This window comes from Triturus cristatus, chromosome 7 (genome assembly GCF_964204655.1).
Source record: "Triturus cristatus chromosome 7, aTriCri1.1, whole genome shotgun sequence".
In the NCBI taxonomy this organism is placed as follows: domain Eukaryota; kingdom Metazoa; phylum Chordata; class Amphibia; order Caudata; family Salamandridae; genus Triturus; species Triturus cristatus.
The window spans coordinates 1,661,962,629-1,661,987,786 of NC_140590.1; the positions used below are offsets into that span (position 1 = coordinate 1,661,962,629).

At 43.8% G+C, this 25,158-nt stretch overlaps 1 protein-coding gene across 2 annotated transcripts in view; it reads left to right on the plus strand.

Annotated features, from left to right (window-relative positions):
• The window catches only part of GATA5 (GATA binding protein 5), a 101,013-nt gene that overhangs the window by 71,539 nt on the left and 4,316 nt on the right, over window positions 1-25,158 (plus strand). For both annotated transcript variants that reach the window (XM_085619750.1, XM_085619751.1), the window contains exons 4-6: window positions 7,183-7,308; window positions 10,961-11,042; window positions 18,902-19,026. In XM_085619750.1, the coding sequence (XP_085475876.1) occupies window positions 7,183-7,308; window positions 10,961-11,042; window positions 18,902-19,026 (333 nt within the window). The remainder of the gene's footprint in view (window positions 1-7,182; window positions 7,309-10,960; window positions 11,043-18,901; window positions 19,027-25,158) is intronic.

Consider the following 25,158-nt stretch of genomic DNA (forward strand, 5'->3'; position numbering starts at 1 on the left):
CAGAATTAAGCAATTACACCATATTACATAATTACACATTGATTTCTGCAAACATTTATAGTAAGCGCACAGGAATAACATAGATGGCCAGAATGTGAGGGTCTGTTCCTTGCACTACATGTGTTTTTCGTTCTTTTTTATAATCATGAAATGCATCCTCATGTGAAAAATTGACTCAAGGACGAATTTCACGCTAAAATGTAGCTCTAAATGAAGAATTTATTTTCAAATTTCTCATACTCCTAGTCTTTTGCATTGAATTTGGTGTACAAGTTACAGTTTGTATGACTGTTGTGCAAGTTATTGATTGTACTCCTAACTATTAATTGAGAATTGTAGTGGCTCCTAACACACACATGCACACACACATATATATATATTATCTACTGGCGGTCGCCAGTAGATAGTTATAGTTAGGACCGTGTTGCCATAGGAAATCTCAAAATTCTATTTTGAATACCTTTGGCGCCGGTTGACGAATCTTTGCAAAATTTTCAAAACTAATGGGGCTCTCCGCTCAGCTCCTACCCTAAAAGTCTCGGGGGGATTCGTCAAGCGGGGGCCGAGAAAAAATGGGGGTCCCAAAACGCGTTTTCCCCATGCATTTTCCCATAGGACCTTTAGTCGAAGGTACAGCCCGAACGGCTGAACAGAATTACTTGAAATTTGGCAGAGAGGTAGTCCTCAGGTCAGGGATGTGCCTTTCGCATATATGGAGTCAATCTGTTCAGTAGTTCCAGAGAAAATTGCAGTAAAAAGCACATACATATCTATAGCCGCGCACACGGTGCGCGCACCCTTACGTGCGCGAGCGTAATTCTGATTGGTTGTTACATGTCAGTCAACGTTCGAATCGGTCGAAATCAGGAAGTGTCGGCCGACATTTTGTTTGTTTTCATTACGAGAGTGGAAAAGGAATTTGGCGAACGTGAAAAGGGGACAGGGTAGAGAGTTCCTGACCCCCTAGCCTTTGTCAGGGGGTCCCTGAAGGACCCCGAAGGCAGAAAAAAACATTTACATTTTTTTTTTTTAAATCGCGGGAGTGCGTGCACCGTGCGCGCACGGTGAAAAACCATTTAAAAAAAACCAATTTTTTAATACGTAGTTTATTGAAAAATAAATATATTTAAAAAAAAATAATACATACATAACTTAGCATTTAAAAAACCATACAAATTCACTGAAAAAACCATAGGTTTCACACATGTTATAGTTAGGAATTAGCATTTAAAAAACCTTGCAAATTCACTTAAAAAACCATAGGTTTCACACATGTTATAGTTAGGTGGATATTTAACTCATAAAAAACCAATGAAATTCCCCCGTTATAGTTAGTTCAGATAACTATAACTCGCGCGACCGCCACTCTATCACAAGGATGATGTCACCAGTGATGTCAAGAGTGATGCCACTGACCATGTCATGAGTGATGTAATATGTGACGTCATGAGCAGAGGATTGCGCGCGCGCGAGTTATAGTTATCTGAACTAACTATAACGGGGGAATTTCATTGGTTTTTTACGAGTGAAATATCCACCTAACTATAACATGTGTGAAACCTATGGTTTTTTAAGTGAATATATAGATATATATAGATATAGATATATAGATAGATATAGATAGATAGATATATATTTTCTTTTTAGTTTCACGAGAGCCTGTTTGTGTTCGGAGGGTTGCTGCAAACAGCTCTAGATACCTTAAATTGGGGGAAGTTATGAATTTGGATTTCTGAAATTTTAATCTGAATATGGGCATATAGTTGAATTTGGCCTTAAAAAAGACGTGGTACCTCGAAACATGTGCTGGCTGTGTGGCGGTGCTCTAATTGAAGATTATTATGTTTCTATTCAAATATGTAATAAAAGAAACAAAACTATATAAAGCGTTTGAGTACCTTGTCATTTAATTATCTATCTTTCTGATAACTGATGATTATCCTCCCATTGAATCAATATTAATCTGGACTACATCAGTGAGGGTTTCGTGCTGTAGAAGTGAGTAAGGCTGTAAGGCGCTGGGCAGTCTTTTTCCTGACCACTTTCTACTTTTGTGTGATACCTACTGGCGGTCGCCAGTAGGTAGTTATAGTTAGGACCCTGTTTCCATAGGAAATCCGCAACATTCTATTTGGAATAACTTTTGCGCCGGTCGACGAATCCTCGCGAAATTTTCAAAATAGGTGGGGCGCTACGCTCCGCTCCTACCCTGAAAGTCTTGGGGGGATTCGTCAAGCGGGGGCTGAGAAAAAAGGGGGGTCCCAAAACGCGTTTTTCCCATGCATTTTTCCATAGGACCTTTAGACACAGCTACAGCCCGAACGGCCGAACAGAGTTACATGAAATTTGGCAGAGAGGTAATCCTCAGGTCAAGGAAGTGCCTTTTGTAGGTCTGCTGTAAATCTGTTCAGTAGATCCTGAGAAAATAGCATTTAAATCAATATATATATCTGAGCCAGCTTACCGTGCGCTTACCGTGCGCTTACGGTAAGCTTACCGTACGCGTACGTGACGTGCGCGAGCGCGATTCTGATTGGCTGTTAGATCTTAGTAAACATTCGAATCGTCGAAACCAGGAAGCGGCGGCCGCCATTTTCTCTCTCGCACTCTGAGGGTGGGAGGAAAAACAAAGGCAAAAAACATGTAAAGGGGCTGTTTGGACAGCTCCTAACCACCTAGCCCTGATGAAGGTGTCCCCAAAGAACCCCCAAGGCCAAAAAGACAATTTTATTTTTTTTTGAAAAATCGCTTACGTACGGTAAAAATAATTTAAAAAAAAAAAAACATCCACACTCTCCCCACCCCGTGGGCAAATGGTGCCCGAAGGGCACCTTTTTTGCATGGCACATAATTGTTTTAAAAAATTTAAAAGATTACCTTTCACAACGAAGCGCATAATATGTCCTCCATGTGCGCACGGTGCGCGAAGCGCATCGTGCGTACATGGCCCATCCAGCTTAACGTGGGCACGCAGTGCGCGTAGCGCACCGCGTGCCCACCGTGCGTGCACGGCACTAACTGCGTTACGGAACAAACTGCGTTAAGTGGGCGCGCACGCCACGAATGGCGTAAAGTAACTTAGCATTTAAAAAACCGTACAAATTCACTGAAAAAACCATAGGTTTCACACACGTTATAGTTAGGAATTAGCATTTAAAAAACCTTGCAAATTCACTGAAAAAACCATAGGTTTCACACATGTTATAGTTAGCTGGACATTTTACTGATAAAAAAACCAATGAAATTCCCCCGTTATAGTTAGTGCAGGCAACTATAACTCACGCGACCGCAATCCTCTGCTGATGACATATGTGTCTTTATGAAAAAAAAATATTTGTAATATATGTATAGCTAAAATTTAATGGAAGAAGACATGGGCAAATAAGTGTCTAAATACAGTATTAGCATCAGCAGAGGATTGCGGTCGCGTGAGTTATTGTTGCCTGCACTAACTATAACGGGGGAATTTCATTGGTTTTTTATCAGTAAAATGTCCAGCTAACTATAACATGTGTGAAACCTATGGTTTTTTCAGTGAAGATATATATATATATATATATATATATATATATATATATATAAATATATATATATATATATATACACACAAATATATATATATATATATATACATACATATTTTAAAAAAATATATATATATTTATTTATATATATCAAACTCGCTCAATTCGATTCATCACAGAAAATCCTAAAAGCCAATAAAGTACAAAGTATATAAAAGACACAAAAATAAGACAAGAGTTATTTCAACAAGTAGAATGAAACACCCCCGCTAAAAACATAGATACATAAAAACAAACAGTACAATTGTCTAAAAATTGGAGGTGCAACAGAGCAGGCCTCACTTGGGTAAAATTCAGTGGCAAAAGTAGTGGATAATATACTTTTGTCTCAAGTTAGCAAATTTAGGACAGATAAAAGCAACATGTAAAGTGTCAAATGCAGCAACCAAATCACATGTGCAAATGGCAGGTTCTGATGACTTATGCCAGCCGACTGAAAGCTTTGGAAACAAGTATAGATGGAAATAGGATAACAAACGTCTGTGCAAGATAGGCATATCCAATGTAAAATACAATTTCATTTGACCTGGGGTTTTTTCCATGACATAGTGCCTGCTAAAGCTTTCCAGTATGAAACAATCCTCTCTTTTTTTTTTTTTAGACTCGCTAAATGCTTCTTTGGCCATTGTGACATCCTCTTTACAAATTAATCCGGGCTGGTGAACAGTTCCGGTTTACCCAAGTCATACAACACACCTTTGATATGTATAAAAAAAAAAAAAAATATATATATATATATATATATATATATCACATCACCAATCCTACTTCCCCAAAGAAGAGGCACGCACACCGGTCTGTGAGTATGGGGCTGATTTAATGATGTTTCAGGTCACCCTCGATCCCACAAGAGAGAGAGACGCGTTTCGCCTGCGCAGCAGGCTTTATCAATCCAAATGACACCAACACATCGAGGATATATATAGCGCCCTCCCACTCCTTCAAACATGGATAAACATGGTGGAAAGACTAGATGTAACGAGGTCACTGGCAAGTCTCAACTAAACTTTGCCCAGTGCCGATATTCCAAGTGTCAGCTAATGTGTAAAGATCTCGACACAATGTCTCATTAGCATACTTAGTGCCATACTATAAATGGATAACAGTTCTACAGTGTAATAACACAGAGATTAAAAAAAACAAACATCTGTTCATTAGTGGTGGGGGTATATACTGTTTAGATGTGGTGCCATTTCTCTCATCACATGCTACCCTAATTAGATGGATAGCAGAATAAAATAAGAACTGCGTAAAATGCAGTGTATAAAATCGGGCTGCACAATATTATGTAACACTTGCTGCACTGGAAATGCGAAGCAAAAAAACCCCAGCCATCCAATTGTCTTCAATTAGTCCCGTAAAAAGTAGAGCATAATTAAATTGTCAATATGCAAATATGTTTGTGGAACGAATCCATTACTGGCATCACATGGGAGTGTGGTCCAATGTCCGTGGCGCTTTGGTTTTGCTGTTCCTTGGAACTACAGGACCCATAATTCCCTTTGTTGGCCTTAGAAAGTCAAAGTCCGTTGGTGTGTGCTGGCAGAAGAGATTCGAAATTGCAAGTGTTCTTTAGAGATGCCCTAACTGAAACGGGTGTTTTAAATTTGATCCAAGGTTCAGTATGGGAAATAATAGTGTCACACACCTGAATTCAGCAGCAGCTCGAAATGTGATTATACATATATATATAATCTACTGGCGGTCGCCAGTAGATAGTTATAGTTAGGACCAAGTTCCCATAGGAAATCTGAAAATTCTATTTTGAATAACTTTGGCGCCGGTTGAATTATCTTCGTGAAATTTTCAAAACTAATGGGGCGCTCCGCTCAGCTCCTACCCTGAAAGTCTCGGGGTGATTCGTCAAGCGGGGGCTGAGAAAAAAGGGGGGTCCCAGAACGCGTTTTCCCCATGCATTTTCCCATAGGACCTTTAGTCGAAGGTACAGCCCGAACGGCTGAAAGGAATTACTTGAAATTTGGCAAAGAGGTAGTCCTCAGGTCAGGCATGTGCCTTTTGCATATATAGTGTCAATCTGTTCAGTAGTTCCTGAGAAAATTGCACTTAAAAGCACCTAAATATCTATAAGCGCGCACCGTGCACGCACCATAACGTGCGCGAGCGTAATTCTGATTGGTGGTTACATGTCAGTCAACATTCGAATCGGTCGAAATCAGGAAGTGTCGGCCGCCATTTTGTATGTTTTGTGTGTGACAGTGAAAAAGAAAGGTGGAGAACGTGAAAAGGGGGCAGGGTAGAGAGTTCCTGACCCCCTAGCCTTTGTCAGGGGGTCCCTGAAGGACCCCGAAGAGTGAAAAAAACATTTTTTTTTTTTTCAAAAAATCGCTGGGTGCGCGCACGGTTAAAAACCTTTAAAAAAAAAAAACATTTTAAATGAGCCGTTCCATATTACAGGATACAGTCAATCTATAACTATATACATAGGTAGCTTATTGTAAAATAAATATATAAAAAATATAATAAAACATACATAACTTAGCATTTAAAAAACCTTACAAATTCACTTAAAAAACCATAGGTTTCACACACGTTATAGTTAGGAATTAGCATTTAAAAAACCTTGCAAATTCACTTAAAAAACCATAGGTTTCACACATGTTATAGTTAGCTGGACATTTCACTCGTAAAAAACCATTGAAATTCCCCTGTTATAGTTAGTTCAGATAACTATAACTCATGCGACCGCCACTCTATCACAAGGATGATGTCATCAGTGATGTCATGAGTGATGCCACTGACCATGTCATGAGTGATGTAATATGTGACGTCATCAACAGTGGATTGCGGGCGTGCGAGTTATAGTTATCTGAACTAACTATAACGGGGGAATTTCAATGGTTTTTTACGAGTGAAATGTCCAGCTAACTATAACATGTGTGAAACCTATGGTTTTTTAAGTGAATATATATATGTATACACACATACATACATACATATATATATATATATATATATATATATATATATATATATATATATATATATATATATATATATATAACACTGTAATTTTTTTTATGATTACTGTGACATCATAGGAGTTGAGTTGCACTGGGATATCACCAAGTTTACCTTGTGCTGTTGTTGAGTTTAAATGGGGCAGTATATGACATTATCAGTGAGTTTCGTAATATTGTTGGATGTAAATCTCAATGATAGTCGTTTCTCATGAGCACTAGTGACTTATATCTGTTTCTCTCACCTTGAACTGTATATCTCCTGCTCTACTTTCACTTCTATCCTCTATCTGCCCTTTAACTGTTTCTTTACTCTCTTATCTGAGCTATGGTGCACTCTTAGCTGACATGTGTAAGAACAATGTACAGATGCTGAAGGTAGTGCTGTTGTGCCTCTGAAACTGAGTTGGGTGAAGTCTGCCCTATAGAAGACAATAAGTAAATAAGATAAATCAATATAGTTGGATTCCTACAATATTCTCCTAAAGTACCCAAGTCCTGAGGGTTTAATTCGAAACCAGATACCTCAGCATTTTTTCCATGTTGACAATCTAAGAAACTGCTCCCATAAGGCCAAGATCCAGTCTGATACATGCTTTGTCCTTTCTTTCTTTTTGCAGTCCTCCTCTCGACGCGCTGGTCTTTGTTGCACCAACTGCCATACGACCACCACCACTCTGTGGAGACGCAACACGGAAGGGGAGCCGGTGTGCAACGCTTGCGGCTTGTATATGAAGTTACATGGGGTAGGTGACTACCTCTATATTCTTAAATAAAGTTGCATAGGATAGATGTGCGCTGCATGGAACCTCCCCATGTAGCCAATTGGGGAAGGCGGGTGCCATCTGCGACATATAAGAATGTACATGGAGTTTACGCCATTCAGTCAAAAGTTTGAAATTTAAAGTTCGAAAAAACATTTATCAGAAAGCAATTTGCTCCAAATTAAAAAAGCAGATTCTGAAAAAAATGAAATAATTAAAATATGTTCACATTAACACATTTCAGAATGTATAGCTTTTGTTAGGGAGACGGTAGGGGTTAGGAATAAAGTGTGGTTTAGGATTGGGGAAAGTGTTAGTGCTGAGTTAGTGTTACGGTTAGATGTGGTGACAGGGTACTTGTTAGGGTTATGGTTGGCTTACATTTAAAAGGGTAGGTTTAATGGTAGCCTGCGGGACACGGTTCATGTTAGGCTTACGTTTAGGGTTCGGATTGGCAATGGGGCAAGTAGCAGGGTAAGGGGTGTGGACTAGATTAGGACACATTACAGAATGTGGAAAAATAAGGGGAATAATGTGAGGAGGTTTCTTAAAGGTTTAGGGCAGGGATTCTTAACCTTTTGAATTTGTGGACCCCCATGCACTGCAGGGGGGACGTCGACAGACGACGGAATAGGAATAAATAACTAAATAACTCCTATTCCGTTGTTTGTCGACATCCCTCCGCAGCGCTTTGCCCCGCCCCACCGTGCTTATCTGCACTGGCCGCTGCTACCACCACTAAAACATTATAGGAATCCGGTGACCCCTACTTAGTCATTACTGTAAGTCTGGAACCCTGGGCTCAGCTATTTCGCTGATTTGAACTGCAAAACAATACAAAAAAATACAGACACAAGTATTCATCAATCAAATACACAAATGATGAAATATTTAATTTACAAACAAATAGTAAAAAAAATCAAAATTTTAATTTTAATGAGATGATTGGAACTTCTCTAAATTTTATTGAGGCCACTCATCTTCCAAATTATATTCTCTTTGATGCACTTGTACTGCTCCCACGAAGCAAGCTTAGGGTTCCAACTTAATTTTTAGCCTCAAATTGAAAATTCCTTCTCATTTAAAGAGTGTTTTAGCACTTTCAGTTTTAGATTTTGCTTCTTCATTTATATACACTTTATTAATTTTTATATATTATTTATATTTCAAAGCAGTCGAGTTGCATTACAGATCCTCAGTGGTCCCCTGAGCAACTGGTTAAGATCTGCTCGGTTAGGGTACCTCTTAGCATCTGGTATTACCTATGACAGCAAAATGTAACGTTTGAAAAAAAGGAAAATATTTATTCTTTGTGGCATTTCAACTAATTGACAATCACGTAGACTTCATTATTTTCTAATTAGGTGTTTTAAACCTTTAACTCAAACTTTTGAGTTTACAAACTTTTAATTTCAGACTTCCAGGTTTCAACTTTTGACTGAAAACCGTAAAAAGGGCGGGGCTGTGTGGGGTTGTTCTTGAGATTACTCGCTGTTAGTCCTAGCCAGGGAGCCTGTGACTGTGTCAGTAGCGGCCGCTAGTACTGTGAAGTGGTGAGGCGGGCGGAGAAGGATAAAAAAAAAGATAGAATAAAAAAATAAATAATAAAGCACTTGCCTGCTCCGACGGCTGCCACCTTCCTCCCGAACTTTGCCTCCTTCAAGGAACTGCTGCACACACACTGCGCAGGCTCCCAGCATGTGAGCAGTGCTGGGATTGGTCTGAGCGCCTTGGTTCAGTGCTCGGAGTGTTGACTGGGAGCCTGTGCTGGTATCTCCATCCAGCTGTACGACACATCTAGGTGGAGAAAGGGTAAATGTCCATGATGGTTTGGCCGGCCCTCTGAGGCCAGCTAAACCGTCATGTGCACCAGGGCACAAGTCCTAAAAAAAGAAGTGGGGGGACGCTGTCACCGGAAGTGACGTCACAACAGGAATCTCATGAAAAGAAGTGGGGGGACGCTGTCACCGGAAGTGACGTCACAACAGGAATCTCATGAGTATTCATATGCCTTTAGATGACGGGGCATTTCACAGCACTGCTACCCCTGGTCTGTTCCTCGATGTCCTTTGCAACCCCCCCTCCCCCCCACTCCCCCGAGGGGGTGCCCCAGTTGCACAACGAAGTGCACAAGATACAGAAGGACACACATTCCAAGCGTTAACCGCCAACGCCTGCTCGCTCCGCCTCCCAATCACTCCAGCCTGCACACACCACCGGTGCCTCTTAAAGTCTCCAATTACAAATATTAGCATATCTTTGGTAATTTACGGGAAACTTCCCTCCCACCCGGGCTCTCTGCTCACACAATGCTGTCCAGCTTTTGGGCAGGGGGGACGGCGTCCACCCGGAAAAACCTGGTAAAATAAGTGGGGGGACGCCGTCCACCCGCGTGGTACCCCGACTCGAGCCCTGATGTGCACTAAGCTGTGCCCACCACTCTCCCCCCTCCTCCCTGGTGCTTCATGCCGGTCCTTTGGCTGTCCCCGCCCCTTGCTCAGCTGGCAGGCCGCCTGCAGGATGCAAAATAAAATGATAATGAAAATGTTTTATTGTCATTTTATTGTCCTTTGACTCTGCTGGCTTTCATCAGTGAGGGCGACACTCCTCCGCCATAATGGAGGAGCCGCCACTGGACTGCATGCAGAGCCCGAGGTGTGTACAGTACATTTGACATAATACCAAGGAGACTGTGCGCATCATCTGCCAAGAGTGCGTGTCATTTAATAGGGAAGGTCGAGCTCTTCCATCACTATTACCACACTCGGCAACCTTGCTTAGGGACCAGAGGCCGTATGGTAACATCATTCACAGAACTTTGCTTCGGCCACCCACTGAGCCACTCTCTCATGTGAGCCCTCATAAATACAGCATATTGTAATTTTCAGAACACTTAAAGAGAAGAGGGCTGTTCTATTCGCTTTTCTCTAAGTCAACAATCTGGCAAAGGAAAGCAGGAAGTAGGCCAGATGACTTGTGAACGTGGGCGTAGTGACCAATAGTGCAGAAGGTGCAGTTGCACCGGGGCTCAGAGGTGTGAGGGTCATATTGGGCTCCAAACAAAACTGTGTTTTCCAATCAGACCATGGATTGCAGGTACCATTTTCCTTGCTTGCATTCGGGCACATGGCGCCATAGCTCCGCTACTGCTTGTGAAGGACTTGCCTAACTTATGCCAAGGTCTGGTGGGGTCCACTGTGGAAGGAAGGCCTCCTCCCAGATCTGCCAAGTCCTGCTGAGGCGTAGTGTGATGGAAATTCCTCTGCTGAGAATTTCAAGGCCCACTGGGGTCTGTTAGGGTGGGATGGTCTCCTTCAAGCTCCGCAAAGCCCTGATGTGTTGGAAATGCCGGTCACACCCACCAGAGCCCGCCAAGGCCCGCAAGGTCTAGTTTGATTGGAAGGCCTCCACTAGGCCATCCCAAGGTCTGCAAGAGATGTAAATAGCCCATGGTGAAGGACAAGAACCTTGAAGCCACGCGGTCTGGGTAAACAGCAAGCAATACACGAGGCACACACTGAAAGGAAGGAAATGTTGCTCTAAGGCAGTAGCTAAAAACATGCAACCAGTACAACCTGACTCACACACATGCCACTTAAATACCCATGCTAACGCCTCTTCCTTTTGTGTCAAGGTGCCGCGACCGCTGGCCATGAAAAAAGAAAGTATCCAGACCAGGAAACGGAAACCAAAGAGTAACGCCAAGAGCTCCTCAGGTACGCTTACCTTTTACTTATCAAAGATCGGAGGTGGTTCAACCTAGCAGTCCACTGTCCCTGAAAGATGAAGCGGCAACAGCCACATCATCAGTAGGGGCCAGTGTGTCGATAGAGAGGTGGGATGGGGGAGATGGACGGATGGATGGCCAAAAAAACAAGCATTGGCATAGTCAATAGGTCTCGCCTTTGGGACCTTATAAGTGTTTAGCCAAAGCTATTGGCTTTGCCAATGTCTTTAAGCTATGTTATAGAGCAGTGTGGCATGTTGAAAAGTTACAATAAAAAAAGTGTTATAAGCATTTTTGTTACCTTATATATAACTAAGAGGACATTATGTACAACTGAACGACCCTATTAAAAATCGAATTAGCATAAAGAATGTCTTCTAGTTTTTTTGTCCTTGCAATGCTGGCAAATTCTTTGTGCGTGTTCCAATGCTCATTTGTTATAGATTTTTTTTGTTGGGGAGGGTGGAATAATCAACGGAAGGGTGGAGGTTGGAAATATTACCTGAACACGAGCAGCGGACAGACACTAGGTGAGACTCAACTGACGCCAGATCCCAAAGACAGACTGAGGTGGTGCTGAGATGGAGGTGTGCTGGTACGGAGGGAATGCTCTGGTAATGCTGAATGAAGCTGAGGTAGTACTAAGTCATGCTGAGGTGGTGCTGAGCCATGCTGAGGTGGTGGTGCTGCACTGGTGCTGTGCTGATTCTGTGCTGATGCTTTAGTGGTGCTGTGTTGGTGCTGAATTACTGCTGAGTGGGGTCTGCGCTGGTGCTGGGGTGGGGCTGCGCTGGTGGTGGTGCACTGGTGCTAAGATGGTGCTGCACTGGTGCTGAGGTGGTGCTACACTGGTGCTGCACTTGTGCTGATGTGGTGCTGCATTGTTGGTGCACTGGTGGTGCACTGATGATGAGGAGGTGGTGCTGTGCTGATGTGGTGCTGTGGTGATGCTCGGGTAGTGCAGTGCTGATGCGGAGGTGGTGCGGAGTAATACTGAGGTGATGCTGATGTGGTGTGGTGCTTGTGCGGAGGTGGTGCCAAGTGATGCTTTCGTGTTGCTGTGCTGGGGTGGTGCTGAGTGATGCTGTGTTGGTGCTGAGGTGATACTGCACTAATGCTGAAGTGGTGCTGTGTTGGTGCTGAGTTGCTTCTGTCATGGTGCTGTGGTCGGGCTGCGCTGGTGGTGGTTTACTGATGCGGAGGTGGCGCTGCGCTGGTGCAGAGTTAGTGCTGCGCTGGTGGTGGTGCAGATTATTAGCCAGCAAGAGGTGAGCCAATTAGGCATACGAGGAAGCCTCCAGCAGGCTGCCTGCACATCTAAACCCTGACACTGTAAACAAGAGCTGTGCAGATGTGCTGTGAGGAGTAACCCTGGGCGTAGTTCACGTAGTAGCGCTATGCGTAGCTACGCAAAATGCACTGCACTAAGCGAGATAGGCGTAGCACTACGCGAATTGCGTAGTGCGCTGTTCGCGATGATTGCACAGTGCCGGATGCTTGTCCGCACTGTGCAATCATTGAAAACGGAATCTTGCACAGTGCGAGCTGTCATTTTCTGCTGCTCGAGTAGGTTTTTACTCGAGCGGCAGCTTTCTCAATGCGGACTGGTAGTTTCTCATCGCGAGCGGTTGGGAACATACGCGACCACTCGCAATGAGAAACCTGACCTCCCTGCATTGAGAATCTCGCCGGGAGGTTTATTTTCCACGCTCGCGATCGGCAACTTGATGTTGCTGATCACGAACGAGGAAAAAGTCTTGGCGGGATGTCATTTTGCTCGCTCGCGGACGCCACCTTGACGTTGAGGACCACGAGCGAGCAAAAAATGCCAACTACACTACACTACGCTATGCATTTTTGCACTGTGCTACGTGCAATTCGCGTACCGCGAAGTAGCACAAACTACGCAAACTATGCGAGCGTAGCGTAGTTGTCCGCCCAGGGTTAGTGAGGAGCCTGAATGTGTTCACTAGGCCTGGGCATAAATTCAATTACGTCGAAATAATTTTAGTAATTCCACGTTACACGTTGATTGGGAATTACTGATAATTATGAAATTACTCCTGCTTGCGTAATGATGAGTAATGTGGGGGAGGAAAAATCCTTCTGCAGCAGCACATTTAGTAAGCGTGAGTGGCCGCTCATGGTCTCTAATTGTGTTTTACTGCATTTAGCACAATTTCTTAGCACAAAATGCATACTTCCATCCATTTGGACTCGAGCATGCATTTTGCACTAAGCAAATAGTGCTAAATGCTGGGAGAAAGTTGGGGAAAATACGACCTTAAGAGCACATTTAGTGATGCTTCCTAGAGCAAAATGCATTCTCACACCAATTTTGGATGCAAGGAGACAATATGCTCAAAGAAAACAGTGCTAAAGGCCGGGAATAAGTTGGGGGAAAATTATGTCCCATTGAGCACTTGTAGCAAGCGTGAGCGGCTGCTCCCACTCACTATTCGCATTCTGTTGCATTTAACACTATTCTTAGCACAAAATGCATTCTCGTGCCCATTTTGTAAGTGAGGAGCCATTTTTGCCTTAAGAAATAGCACTAAATGCAGAATTACTCTTCTCGCATGATTATGTGTAGTCTCACGCAACTCATGGGTAATTCCGCGTGATTACGCTACAATGAATTACGCTAGTTACACCTACCCCTAGTGTTAACATAATAACAGAGAGCTGCAGCCAGAAGGTATCCTGCATAATGCTGTTTCATCCATAGGTTTACCTTTGGTTATGCTAATATAGAGGAATGTGAACACTTGCAGTGAAGGGGTTTAATCCCTGGGGAAGTACCCCGAAACTACAAGTTGAATGCCTAAAGCCTTTACAATAGCCAGATTGTGTAATGGAGGATAAGGTGACAGACGCACAGGGAAAACATAGCATGCCCAAGATCAAACATTTGGTCAAGTAGAAAAATGAAAACTGAAACAGAACTGCACATAAATTTCCCACTATACCATAATTTAATGAGTCGACCTTGATACTAGGCACGGTCTGACAGAGCAAGTGTGATACTTGATGAATATCGGTTTATACTCAATGAAGGTCGGTTTTAAGTCCAGATTTCCTATCTCACACTTACTGCCTGCTTTCCGCCTAAACCTAGCCTACGTCCACTCTATAGAAAACACAGGAGCAGGGCCGTTAGATTGCGCCAAAGCACGCAATTTGATTGCATTGGGAAGCTGAGATTGAAAAGCACATCTGGCTGACTAGTTTCCATCTGGCTCACTACAACACAACAGTGATGGTTCTTTTTAAGAGGTCCAGGGACTGCCCTCTGTGGAAAATGCAAATGTGTTTGGGTAAAGTGGAAAGGCTAGGATTGGATGTACAGTGCCATTTTTTGTGTGTTTATACCAGTTCATCCTAACCCACTGCCCACACTTTTTTTTGGTGGGGGGGGGGTCGTGTTAATGCTTTTTAATAGTATTCAGTAACTGAACTAAGCCTTTTTCTAATTGTTCCTAATGTTTGCTCATAAAGTAATAAAGGCAGAAGGACAAAGAATAAAGGCAGAAGGACAAGGCCTTTTTGCTGAGTCACGGTGCAATACGTGGTTATTGGCCGGTGCGATACGTGGTTATTGGCCAGTATCCATGCTAGATACTTTTGTTTACCATTGGTGTACCAGGGCTGAAAGTGCTATTTAATCCCAATTCAATAAATTAAGTAAATCCTTTTGTACACTAGATACTCAAAGGGTAGCTATGCTAATGAGTGAAGGATAACCCCAGCAGGCAAATTGCATATTGCATACAGTACGCAAATTGCATACAGATGCAAATGCAAATTGCATACAGTATGACAAAGTAGCCACCCAGTGTCTGGCCATATCTATATCTTTTGAAGAAACTATGTGCCTGATTAAGAGCAGAACATTATGGAATGAAGTCCTAAAAGTGCGCCCAGCGACTCTTAGCACAGCTAAAGTTCTTCTGATGGCTCCTCGCATACAAAGTGTCCTGCACAGAATAATGTAAAGAGGCCATACCCAGTGAGGAATGTATCAATTAATGAATCACACTTTGAACAGTCTGCTATCGATCAAGACGAGGAGCTCATGCTCCCACACCCATCCGCTCAAATTAGCAAAATGGCCACAAATTGCAAAGAAAATTGTAGATAGGCTGAGGGGCCCTGACGAGGAGGGCGAGAAATCAATCTATGCTTCTCAGATGGAAGACCTCCAGCTTCGAAGCACACTGGCTCAAGAGCAGCAGGTGGACAATGAAAAAGTAATTTCAGGATTGGTAGAAAGAAAAATACTGCAGGTCAAGGGAACCGCACAGAGAGAGTGCAAACTGAGGAGTTGTTATGATCAAATTGAAAAAGCATGTTTTTTAATAGCACCAGGCGACTGCGGGGAACTGGATAACTGGGGTTTCTTCAAAGTTGTAATAAGGGGGAGCAAAGACAAACTAGTTAGAAAAGCACTAAGCCCAAAATGGAATGGTATAAATCCCTGTAAATGGACATCAAAAACAGAATACAAAACAAGACAATCTAAGTCTGTTTGAAAGACACCGAAAACAAGCGCTGTCAGGAGAAGGCCCACTTTCCATCGCGAACCCAATTGTAAACTCACAGAGGACTCCTGCTGACATAATAACAAACCAGAAAAAATAAGCCCCTAACAAGAGCTGCACGCACCAACCGAGAACAGCGACTGCGTGCCGAGGGATTTGAGGCAGCCTTGAATCAAAAAACACACCCCGCAGAGACCAGAGGCGTGAGGTCAAATCCAGGAAAAGTGTTTGAGGACAGGAGGATGGGCGTGGACGAAGCTGTTGACCGCACGTACAATTAAAAAAAAAAGGATGATCGGGTAGTTTCGTATTTAATATAATAAATAAGCAGATTTATAATTGATATAGGTAGTGCTCTGTGCCACATAAATAAGATGTTGTTGATCTAAAAATATATTTTAAAAAGCAATAAAAGAGAACAAGCATTGGTCGCGCGCGGGGTGGTGGGGGAGGGGGAGAAGCGGGAGTTGTGTACGTGCGCGGCCAATGCTACGAAAGTCATCGCGATCACGATCGCTGTGAAAGCGAAAGTGATCGCGATGACGCGCTAATGGCGTTCCTGAGTGCTGCTGGCTGGCCTAGCGCATGGCGGCAGCGCGCATGCATGCTCACGTGCACGCAAGCGCTAGGCCAGCCAGCAGCACTTAAAAAAGCCACATACAAAATGTCTCTCCGAGCCAGCGCATGCGCTGAGCTCAGCGAGACCTAAAAAACCAAATTAAACACTTACCTGCCGCATCGCGCCCCTCTTCACTGCAGGAACAGGCTTCTAAAGTCCACTGCGGCATGCTGCTGAAAGCAGCATCAGGATTGGCCTGAGCGCCGATGATTTGCGCTCCCAGTTAGACTGGGAGTCTGTGCCTGCTCTCTCTAAACCAGCAACACAGCTCACTTTGGAGAGAGCTTCAGTGCGCCTGATAGTTTGACCGGCCTCAGATGGCCGGTCAGACCGTTATGAGCACTGAACAGCAGTGCAACCAATCCTCCACCACCCTGTCATCCCCTGGCCCCGCCCCCAAGCCTTGGCTCCGAGATCAAAAATAAAATGATATTAAACAAGGGTTTATTATTGTTTTATTTTTTGGCTGCAGGCAGGTGGGGCAGCTCTCCTCCGCCGTAGCTGAGGTGCCGCTGCTGCACATCATGCCAGGCTTCTGAAACAATGCCATGGTTAAGGCAGATTCAGTCACATATCATGATAACTACAAATCCAGTAGGGCTTGTAGAGTCAGTGAACTGCAGGCTGGTACGGATGAGGCAGAGTCAGAGTTGCTCAGTCTCTAAAAGACCTGAAAGGGCTGTTGCAAATCAGTTATTTATATGTGACTGATTCTATCTCAGCTCTACCGGCCTTCCAATGCCACTCTCGTACTTGGTAACTTTTTAATTTCTTGGTCATTTGGTAATTTCTAATTTGCAGCTTGCAACACACATTGCCCCAGCCATGCTGCCAATGATTGTAACAACACAACTACTAACCATCACACTCCTACAAGTGTGACAATTTGGACTATTTCAGGTTCCAAAAGCTATAAGAATGGCTTGGGAGGCAAGTAATAGTAATTTTTTATGAGTATAGCATTAATAATTTACTGTTGTTGTAGTCATATCTAAATTAGCTAGACAGTGCCACCTTGTGGCAGACTGTCACAAGCGCCGGTGCTCACAATTAAGTGCCGGTGCCGAGCACCGGAAACCACGGATCAAGTTAAGCACTGACCTGCGGATCTGGGAGATGCAATGAACTTTCCAGGATGACACTTTTCAGTCAAGTGAGGAACTTGGAGTCACAAACTTCACCATGGCTGTGCTTGCGGAAAGTGCTAGGTGTAGATGGTTGTACTTGAGGAGAGTGTTGGGCGGAGTGTCAAGCTTGGGGAAAGAGATGGACATGGAGTGCTATGTCAGAGGAGAGAGATGCAAGTGAAGAGTCATGTCAACAGCAAGTGACTGATGTAGCGGATGTGCCGGAAGTGAGTGGTAGACAAGGAACCTGGTGCCATAGGAAAGTAATAGAAGTGAAGGGTTTTGAGTGGGGAGAGAGTAATGGACTTGGGAGGGCATGCTTTGGGAGAGTCATGAACTTGGATGGTTGATCCTTGGCAGACTGATCGACATAGAACGTTGTGATTGTGGAGAGTGGATGTGGATGGTTGTTTTTAGGGAGAATGATGGGCATGGAGGGCTGTGCCTGGGAAAAGTGATTTGAGGGAGATTGATTCCCAGGCAGAATGACAGATGTGTTGTTTGGGTCCCGAAAGATTGATGGATGTGAAGAGTGGTGTCTATTGATGAGTGATTGACAAATAGGTTTATGCCTGGGTAGAAGTGGAAAGTTATGCTTGCAAGGATATTAGGTATCAAAGGTTGTGGTTGCGGAGAGTGGTAGAAATAGTGGGTGTGGACTCTCCCACCACAGTCTGTCTAGGGATCTCATCATAGCATAGGTGTCTTCATTTTGGAGCATGTTCTCCATTTCTGTGTCCGTCTGTAGGATGCACCCTCTGGGATGTAGCATGTTTATGATGTCCAGGACGGAGACCCTCTTCATTCTTTATGGTAGCTGGTTTCTCACTCAGTAGTGGATACATTTAGCAGCAGTTTCTCTTCTTGGGCGGAAGAGTGTCGCACCACGTGCTGGTGCAGCGGTGCACACAGAATAATAAAATGATCATTACCATTTTATTATTCTGTGTGCCGCCGACCTGCACTGCTCGAATGTGAGGGTGGGGGCGGCGCAGGTTCCTGCAGATTGCATGATGTCTCCCGGGGATCAGTGTGTATGTCAGATTATCGAGGTGTCTACAGCCGACCTATCCGAAATGTGCATTTCAGACCCAGCAATCCCAGGGCTGAGAAACAGCCGGGGATTGCTGACACAGGCCTCTAAATGAGTGCTGGGTTAGCCTGCTCCAACCAATCCTGGAGCTGCTCTCATGCTGGGAGCAGCTCCAGGATTGGTTGGATCCGAGCTGCACTTGGAATGAAGTCCTTCCCTTTCCTTCCTGCTCCTCATCACCCCCAGGATCGGTGTGGGGAGAGGAGCACTGGATGGCGGGCCCGTGGCCAGCACCATTTGTTAATTTTGCCAGTCTCCACTGGATGAATTACAGTATGGACAGGGTCTTACACAAAGAAGTTGATGCCACAACCTCTCTGTGTAAGCGCTTGTCCACAACATATGGGCTGGTGCCCTGTTTTCAGGTATGCACACAGAAGGTACACATCTGAAACCTTTTAGGTAGGTGGAAAATGGAACACAAAGGGTATCACAGCTTTTCTAAGCTACTATTTATTCTATTTGCAGGGCCAACAACATCAGCCACAAACTCCCCTGCCTCCGTCACGCACTCCGACACCAACACAGTGGTGAAGACAGAACCCAGTGGCACATCGCAGTACTCTGGGCATAGCATGGTACCATCATCACAGGTAAGGCAAACAGTAATGATCCTGTGTGTCCTGGCTTTTAGTTAACTCACTGGAGTACTCTAGGGGAAAGCATGGGTTCTCTCTCTCAGGCAAGGATCCACTGTGGCCCTTGGTGGTACCCTCACGTGCACAGTGTATTGCATAATTCCAGCACAGCATTGTGCTCTTCTCAAAGGCAAGGTGACTTCACACTACAACTTTGCAGTACCTCAAACAAAGATACATACAACCACATGCCCCGATTTAAGATAAAAAAATACTAAGCACAAAAACACCCACCCACATACAAATCCGATTCTAACGGACAATGTTAACTCATGACTTCATCATGATGTGGTCTCTGACAAGTAGAATTTGGACGCAAATGATCTGTCTATCTAATGTTTCATCTTAAATCTACTAACTGAGGAAAAAAACTATAAAGGGCCATGAAGAGACAGCTGTAACAACCAAGTCAAGAACTATTCCTCATACACAACAAACAGTAAGGATTTAGACCAACAAGAGCCTCCAGCTGACACACATCACCATATCTGAGAAGGCCTTTGGAGCCCTTGATGATACACATCTGGCAGCTTTAATACTGATAGGCTCCTCAGCAACTTATGGCATTTTTCATTGTAGCTTCCAACTCCATCACATTGAAGACTGCACGGGTGGTACAGGGCTTGTCCTAGATAGTCCATGGATCGGTTTACTTGGGTAACCAAAGGAATACCAAGTGGCATTCCCAAGGGGGAGCGAAATCCAAATAGCCATGTCTTCTGTTTTTTTCTAAAATTCCCCACGTAGGGGGGCATCTAGAGTTCCAATAGTAGTGAGTTCCTGATTTCAGGGTCCAAATAACTAGAAGTGCAACTACCAATTCGTGTTTTTTTTTTTTTAATCTTGGAACCGTGGCCTGTTTAGCAGTGGCCGACCTAGGATTCCGTGTTGGAGCATGAGGGGTAACCCTAGCCTGCAAAGGCTGGGCCTTGAGTGAACAGCGCCATAAAACAGTAAAAGGTAGCCTAGAAAGTGACTCTCTGTCGGTGAGGCAGCCAGTGTACCTTCTTTAGTGGGGTGCTGATAGCTCGTCTTCGAAGGCCAAGCAGTGCTGCATTCTGTACCCATTGGAGTATGTTCAGTTGCGTTTGGGTGACCCCAAATAAAGAACATTGCAGTAATCCAAACGTGATATGACCAGAGCCTGAATTATTGTTTTCTGAGCATACTCTGGGAGAAAATGATGAACTTTTTAAAGAGATCTCAACATCCCAAAGCGCTTGTCAGCAAGGCCGGTGATTTGGGCATCAAAGGAGAGTTTCACATCAAATCAGATGCTCAAATTCTTGACCTTGGGAGCTGGTAAAGGAACAGAATTGTCTGGCCACCAAGCATTGGACCAGATATTGATGTGTTTGCCTAATACCAGAACCTCAGTTTTTCCAGTGTTACGTTTTAAGCAATTGTGGTCCATCCACAGAGCAATGTCTGACAAGCATGTGCGAAGGGAGGTGGCCGCTTGTTTATTACTGTGAGACAAGGTGATGACAAGCAGAGTGTCATCAGCATATGGAATGATAGTGAAACCATGTTGCGCGATAATTGCAGCCAAGGGGCTGATATAAATATTCAAAAGCGTCGGGCTCCATGATGATCCCTCCTTGCTGTAGGGAACGAATCGATGACTGAAAGGGTTGTTGTGTCACCTGAAATGTGCATTCCTGCAAAAAGGAATACAGCCATAGCCACACATTTGTCACTAATGCCACTGATCCAAAGCTGCTTAATTAAAATATTATTAGACACAGTACCAAATGTGGCACCACTGAGGTCCAACATGAGAAAGGCTGTTCTATAGCCTTATCCATAATCCGCCTAGCAGGCTTAGAGGCAAGCAACAGAGAAGACTCTGTGCTGTAGGTTGGATGAAAGCCTGATTGCATTTTGTGCAGGAGCATATTATCTTCAAACAAACTGGAGAGTTGCCTATTCACATGCTTATCTGCCAATTTGCTAAAGAGAGACAATAATGATATAGGTAGATAATTATCAGGCCTAGACAGGACAAATAATGTTTTCTTTCAACAGAGGAACCACCATGGCGTGTTTCCATTGTTGAGGAACATAGGCAGAGGACAGGAGAGATTAATCACTTCACAGACAGCAGATTGGATAATCTTGCAACCCTGCTCCAAAATGGTGGGGGAGATGACATCCGCCAGTGAACCAGATTTAAAAATAGAGCAGAGAGAAGTCAGTTCTGTAGATGATAAGCGACAAAATTGTTCTAGCTTAATGCTTGTGACTGGTGAATCAGCCCACATCTTCAACCGTGGTGACATCTGGCTTATATAGGAAAGGAGAAGTAGATACAGCGATCAACGGTGACAGTGCCTACAGCTGAAATGATAAGGTACTAAAATGCATGTACAAACTCTTATGTGGATTTTAATAGCTAATGGAACTGTCTAATACTTTGTGCGCAATTAAAATCAAATAAAAAGTATTTATAAAAAAAACTAAAAGGAAAGGAGAGGTAGATTTTCTCAACTTTTTCCTCAAAAAAGGAAGCAAGTACATTTCAACTCTCTTCAGAGGGCAGAGAAGAGGGTGCCACAGAAGATAATGATATAGGAGTGTTTACAGTCTGGAAGACTTCCTGTGATGAGTTATTAGAAGCTGAGATAGCTCTGTGTCTGAGCGATAAGCAGACGGTATGTCTTAAGAGCCAATTTGTAGTTCGCCCTAACACAGGGGGTCATAGTTTTTCCCCAGAGGCGCTCAAGCCTCTTCCAATTTTTTTTAATCCAAAAATAGTTCATCGTTAAACCACCCTGTGGAGGGGCTTTCGTCTTCCGGCAGCTTCTTTGACCAGGGGGACAATCTGGTCAAGAGCCTCTCTTAACCAGGTATCCAGCTGGAAACTAGCTTTACTTATGATCCAGGGTCAAGCTATTATTTTCCAAAACCTGCTTGAGCATTTTTGGAGTAACTTTAGACCCTTTACGGCCCATATGGGGGCAAGGGGAAGGATCGATGGTGTCCTTACACCAAATAAATGTATAGGATGGCCAAATGATCTGACCACACTACTGGAATGGGTGTACAAACGTCCATTGTTCCCATATTGGTAAATAGGGGGTCAAGAATATGACCTGATTTATGTGTGGAAATAGATATTCACTAATAAAGCTGTAAACATTTTAGATCACCCAGTAAAACATTAGAAATTTGTCAGCTCAGGTCATCAAAATGAATATTAAAATCACCTAATACCATCAGGTTGGAGTACTGTATTATGAGGCGGGATAGGTGTCTGCTAGTGAGGTAGAAAAGCTAGATGCCAGCCCCGGAGGGCAATAGATAAGAACTTCTGATACTGCAAATGTATTGGAGAGGGTCAAGGAGAAAAATTAAGTATCACAACCTTCAGTAGCGAGGTCAGAAAGAGAGCATTTAAGATCATTTAAAAAAAAGTTATTCCAATTTCCCCCCCCTCTCGGCTGTAGCATATCTTGCCTAACAACCGTGTAACCTTTCGGAACGGCCTGGAGTATATCGGGGGAGGAATCCTCATTGAGGCATGTTTCGGTTAAGGAAACTGCATCTGGCCTAAGTTCCTCCACAAATCATGTATTTCGATCTTATGCTTAGCCAGCGACCTACAGTTCAAGGAGAGAAATGTAAACGGATCCTGTTCTGAGAGCCCTCTGTTCTGATTAATAGTAATTGCTATGGACAAGAGGGTTGAAGGTGCAAAGCCTCAGTGCTCACATCTAGTGTCCAGATTCCCCAGATTTAAGGACCCATTCCAGCTCTGACAAGGTCAAGGCGTAGGTACGTTTAGATCGCTTTTAGTATAGCATATTGATGTTAGCCTGTGAGGGATAGGTGTCCTGGCCCTGGCTCCGTTCATGTGCGGACAGGTGTAGACGGGCTTGCCTTTGGTGTGCCTTTAGCGTGTCAGCAGCACGCCCGGTACATGCGTCCGCTGCTGCACCCCGCCCCTGCTTTTGTAGCCAGCCTCCATAGACACTAGAGCGCTGACCAAAATGGTGCTTAGAACCCTCCCTAATCACTTGAGTATCAGACACCACTGCCGATCAACATCCTGCTTCCTCCCGCCTCAGTCTTTTTAAAAGAAGCCCCCACGCTGTTAAAGGCCTTCAAAAGGAGACGAAATAAGAACAAAGTGTCTTCGGAGCCGCGCTGATAGGCGACCTGATGAAGATTCAAAACACTTTAAAAATCAGAGCAAAGTTGCAGCCAGTATGTTAATAGAAGTGCAATAAAAGGTATGTTAGCAGCAGTAGAAAATAAAGTGCCCTAGTGCGAGTTCAAATTTACCGCAACAAGCAATCCACTGACGGCCGCCCAGTGCCTCTGCTGGTAGCCAGCCTCAATAGACACTAGAGTGCTTAGAACCCTCCTCAGTCACATGGCTATCAGATGCCACAGCCAAAGTCCTCCTTCCTTCAGCCTCAGTTTTTAAAAAAGAAGCCCCCACGCTGTTAAAGGCCTTCAAAAGGATGCGAAATAAGAACAAAGTGTCTTCGGAGCTGCGCTGATAGGCGACCTGATGAAGATTCAAAACACTTTAAAAATCAGAACAAAGTTGCAGCCACTATGTTAATAGAAGTGCAATAAAAGGTATGTTAGCAGCAGAGAAAATAAAGTGCCATAATACGAGTACAAATTTACTGCAACAAGCAATCCCTAGGACGTTATTTCAGTCTTTACTCATGTACAAGAATGGGTGAGGGAAAGCAACCCCTGCCTCAGTGGTTCAAAACAAACACACACACTATAATAATCTAAACCAGTTACTTTTCCACTGGATTCCTATGTTGGGTGACCCTCTACCGTAGCTTTCAAGGTAAAATATATAGGAGTTATCTTTGACCCTCCACTGTTGGTTACTCCTCAAGGGAATGCTGCTTTCATCACAAAGTGCCAACAAAACCACAATATTCTAATTGCATTTAGGGCCTTGTGCCAGCTCCTCCTGCTACAGTTTTCCTCTCCCACTTGCCCACAGTCTGCTACCCTGTGCTGCCTGTCTACCTGCTGCCCTCTGTTTGTGCCTCCTTTGCTTGTTTCTTGCTCTGTTTTGTCTTTTCTACTTGTTTTTCTGCCCTCTGTTTTGCCTTTTCTGCTCGTTTTTATGCCCTCTGTTTTGCCTTTTCTGCTCGTTTTTATGCCCTCTGTTTTGCCTTTTCTGCTCGTTTTTTTGTCCTCTCAATTTGCCTTTTCTGCTTTCTGTTTTGCCTTTTCTGCTCATTTTTCTGCCCTCTGTTTTGCCTTCTCTGCTGGATTTTCTGCCTTCCATTTTGCCTTTTCTGCTAATTTTTCTGCCCTCTGTTTGCCCTCTTCTGCTCTGTTTTGTCTTTTCTGATCTTTTTTCTGCCCTCTGTTTTGTCTTTTCCTGCTAGTTTCTTCCCTCTTCCTGCTGATTCCTCAAGATCTACCTTTTCAACAGAGACCTCGCACTCCAGTGGCCAGATACCCCCAGGGGTGACAGTGCCATTCTCTACAAATGCTGAATGATTAATTGACCCATGGCTAGCTAAACCTTACAGGCAGCAGCTTTATAAACTATCACCGTTGTAGAGAGAATTTGCTTTTTAACATACCAAAATGCCTTTTGTATTAAGAGTGGTCAGTGGTAACAGCTAGGGCATTACTTCATTGTTTACTCATGTACAAGAATTTAGGTGAAAAAGCAACCTCTGCCTCAGTGGTTCAACCCTGAACACATACTCACTCTTTAGTAAACTACACCAGTTACCTTTCCAGTGAATCCCTAAGTCGTGCGACCCTCCACCACAGCTCTCAAGGTAAAATATTGAGGAGTCTTTGTAGACCCCCTACTCTTGTTTACTCCACAAGCGAATGCTGCTGTCATCACAAAGTGAATCTTGTCTGCTCATTAGTACTGTCACACCAGATTACTGTAAAAACCTGTGCGTAGGTCTCTAGAAAAGAGATGACTCCCAACTTCATCTTGTACAAAACCAAGCAGCAAAAGTAGTTCTAAATAACATAAAATGTGTATTTGTAAAGCACATGTTCACCCAGACAGGTACCTTTGGGCTGAATAACAGATGTTTCATTGTTACCCAACTCAACGGTCCTCATTTTATTGAC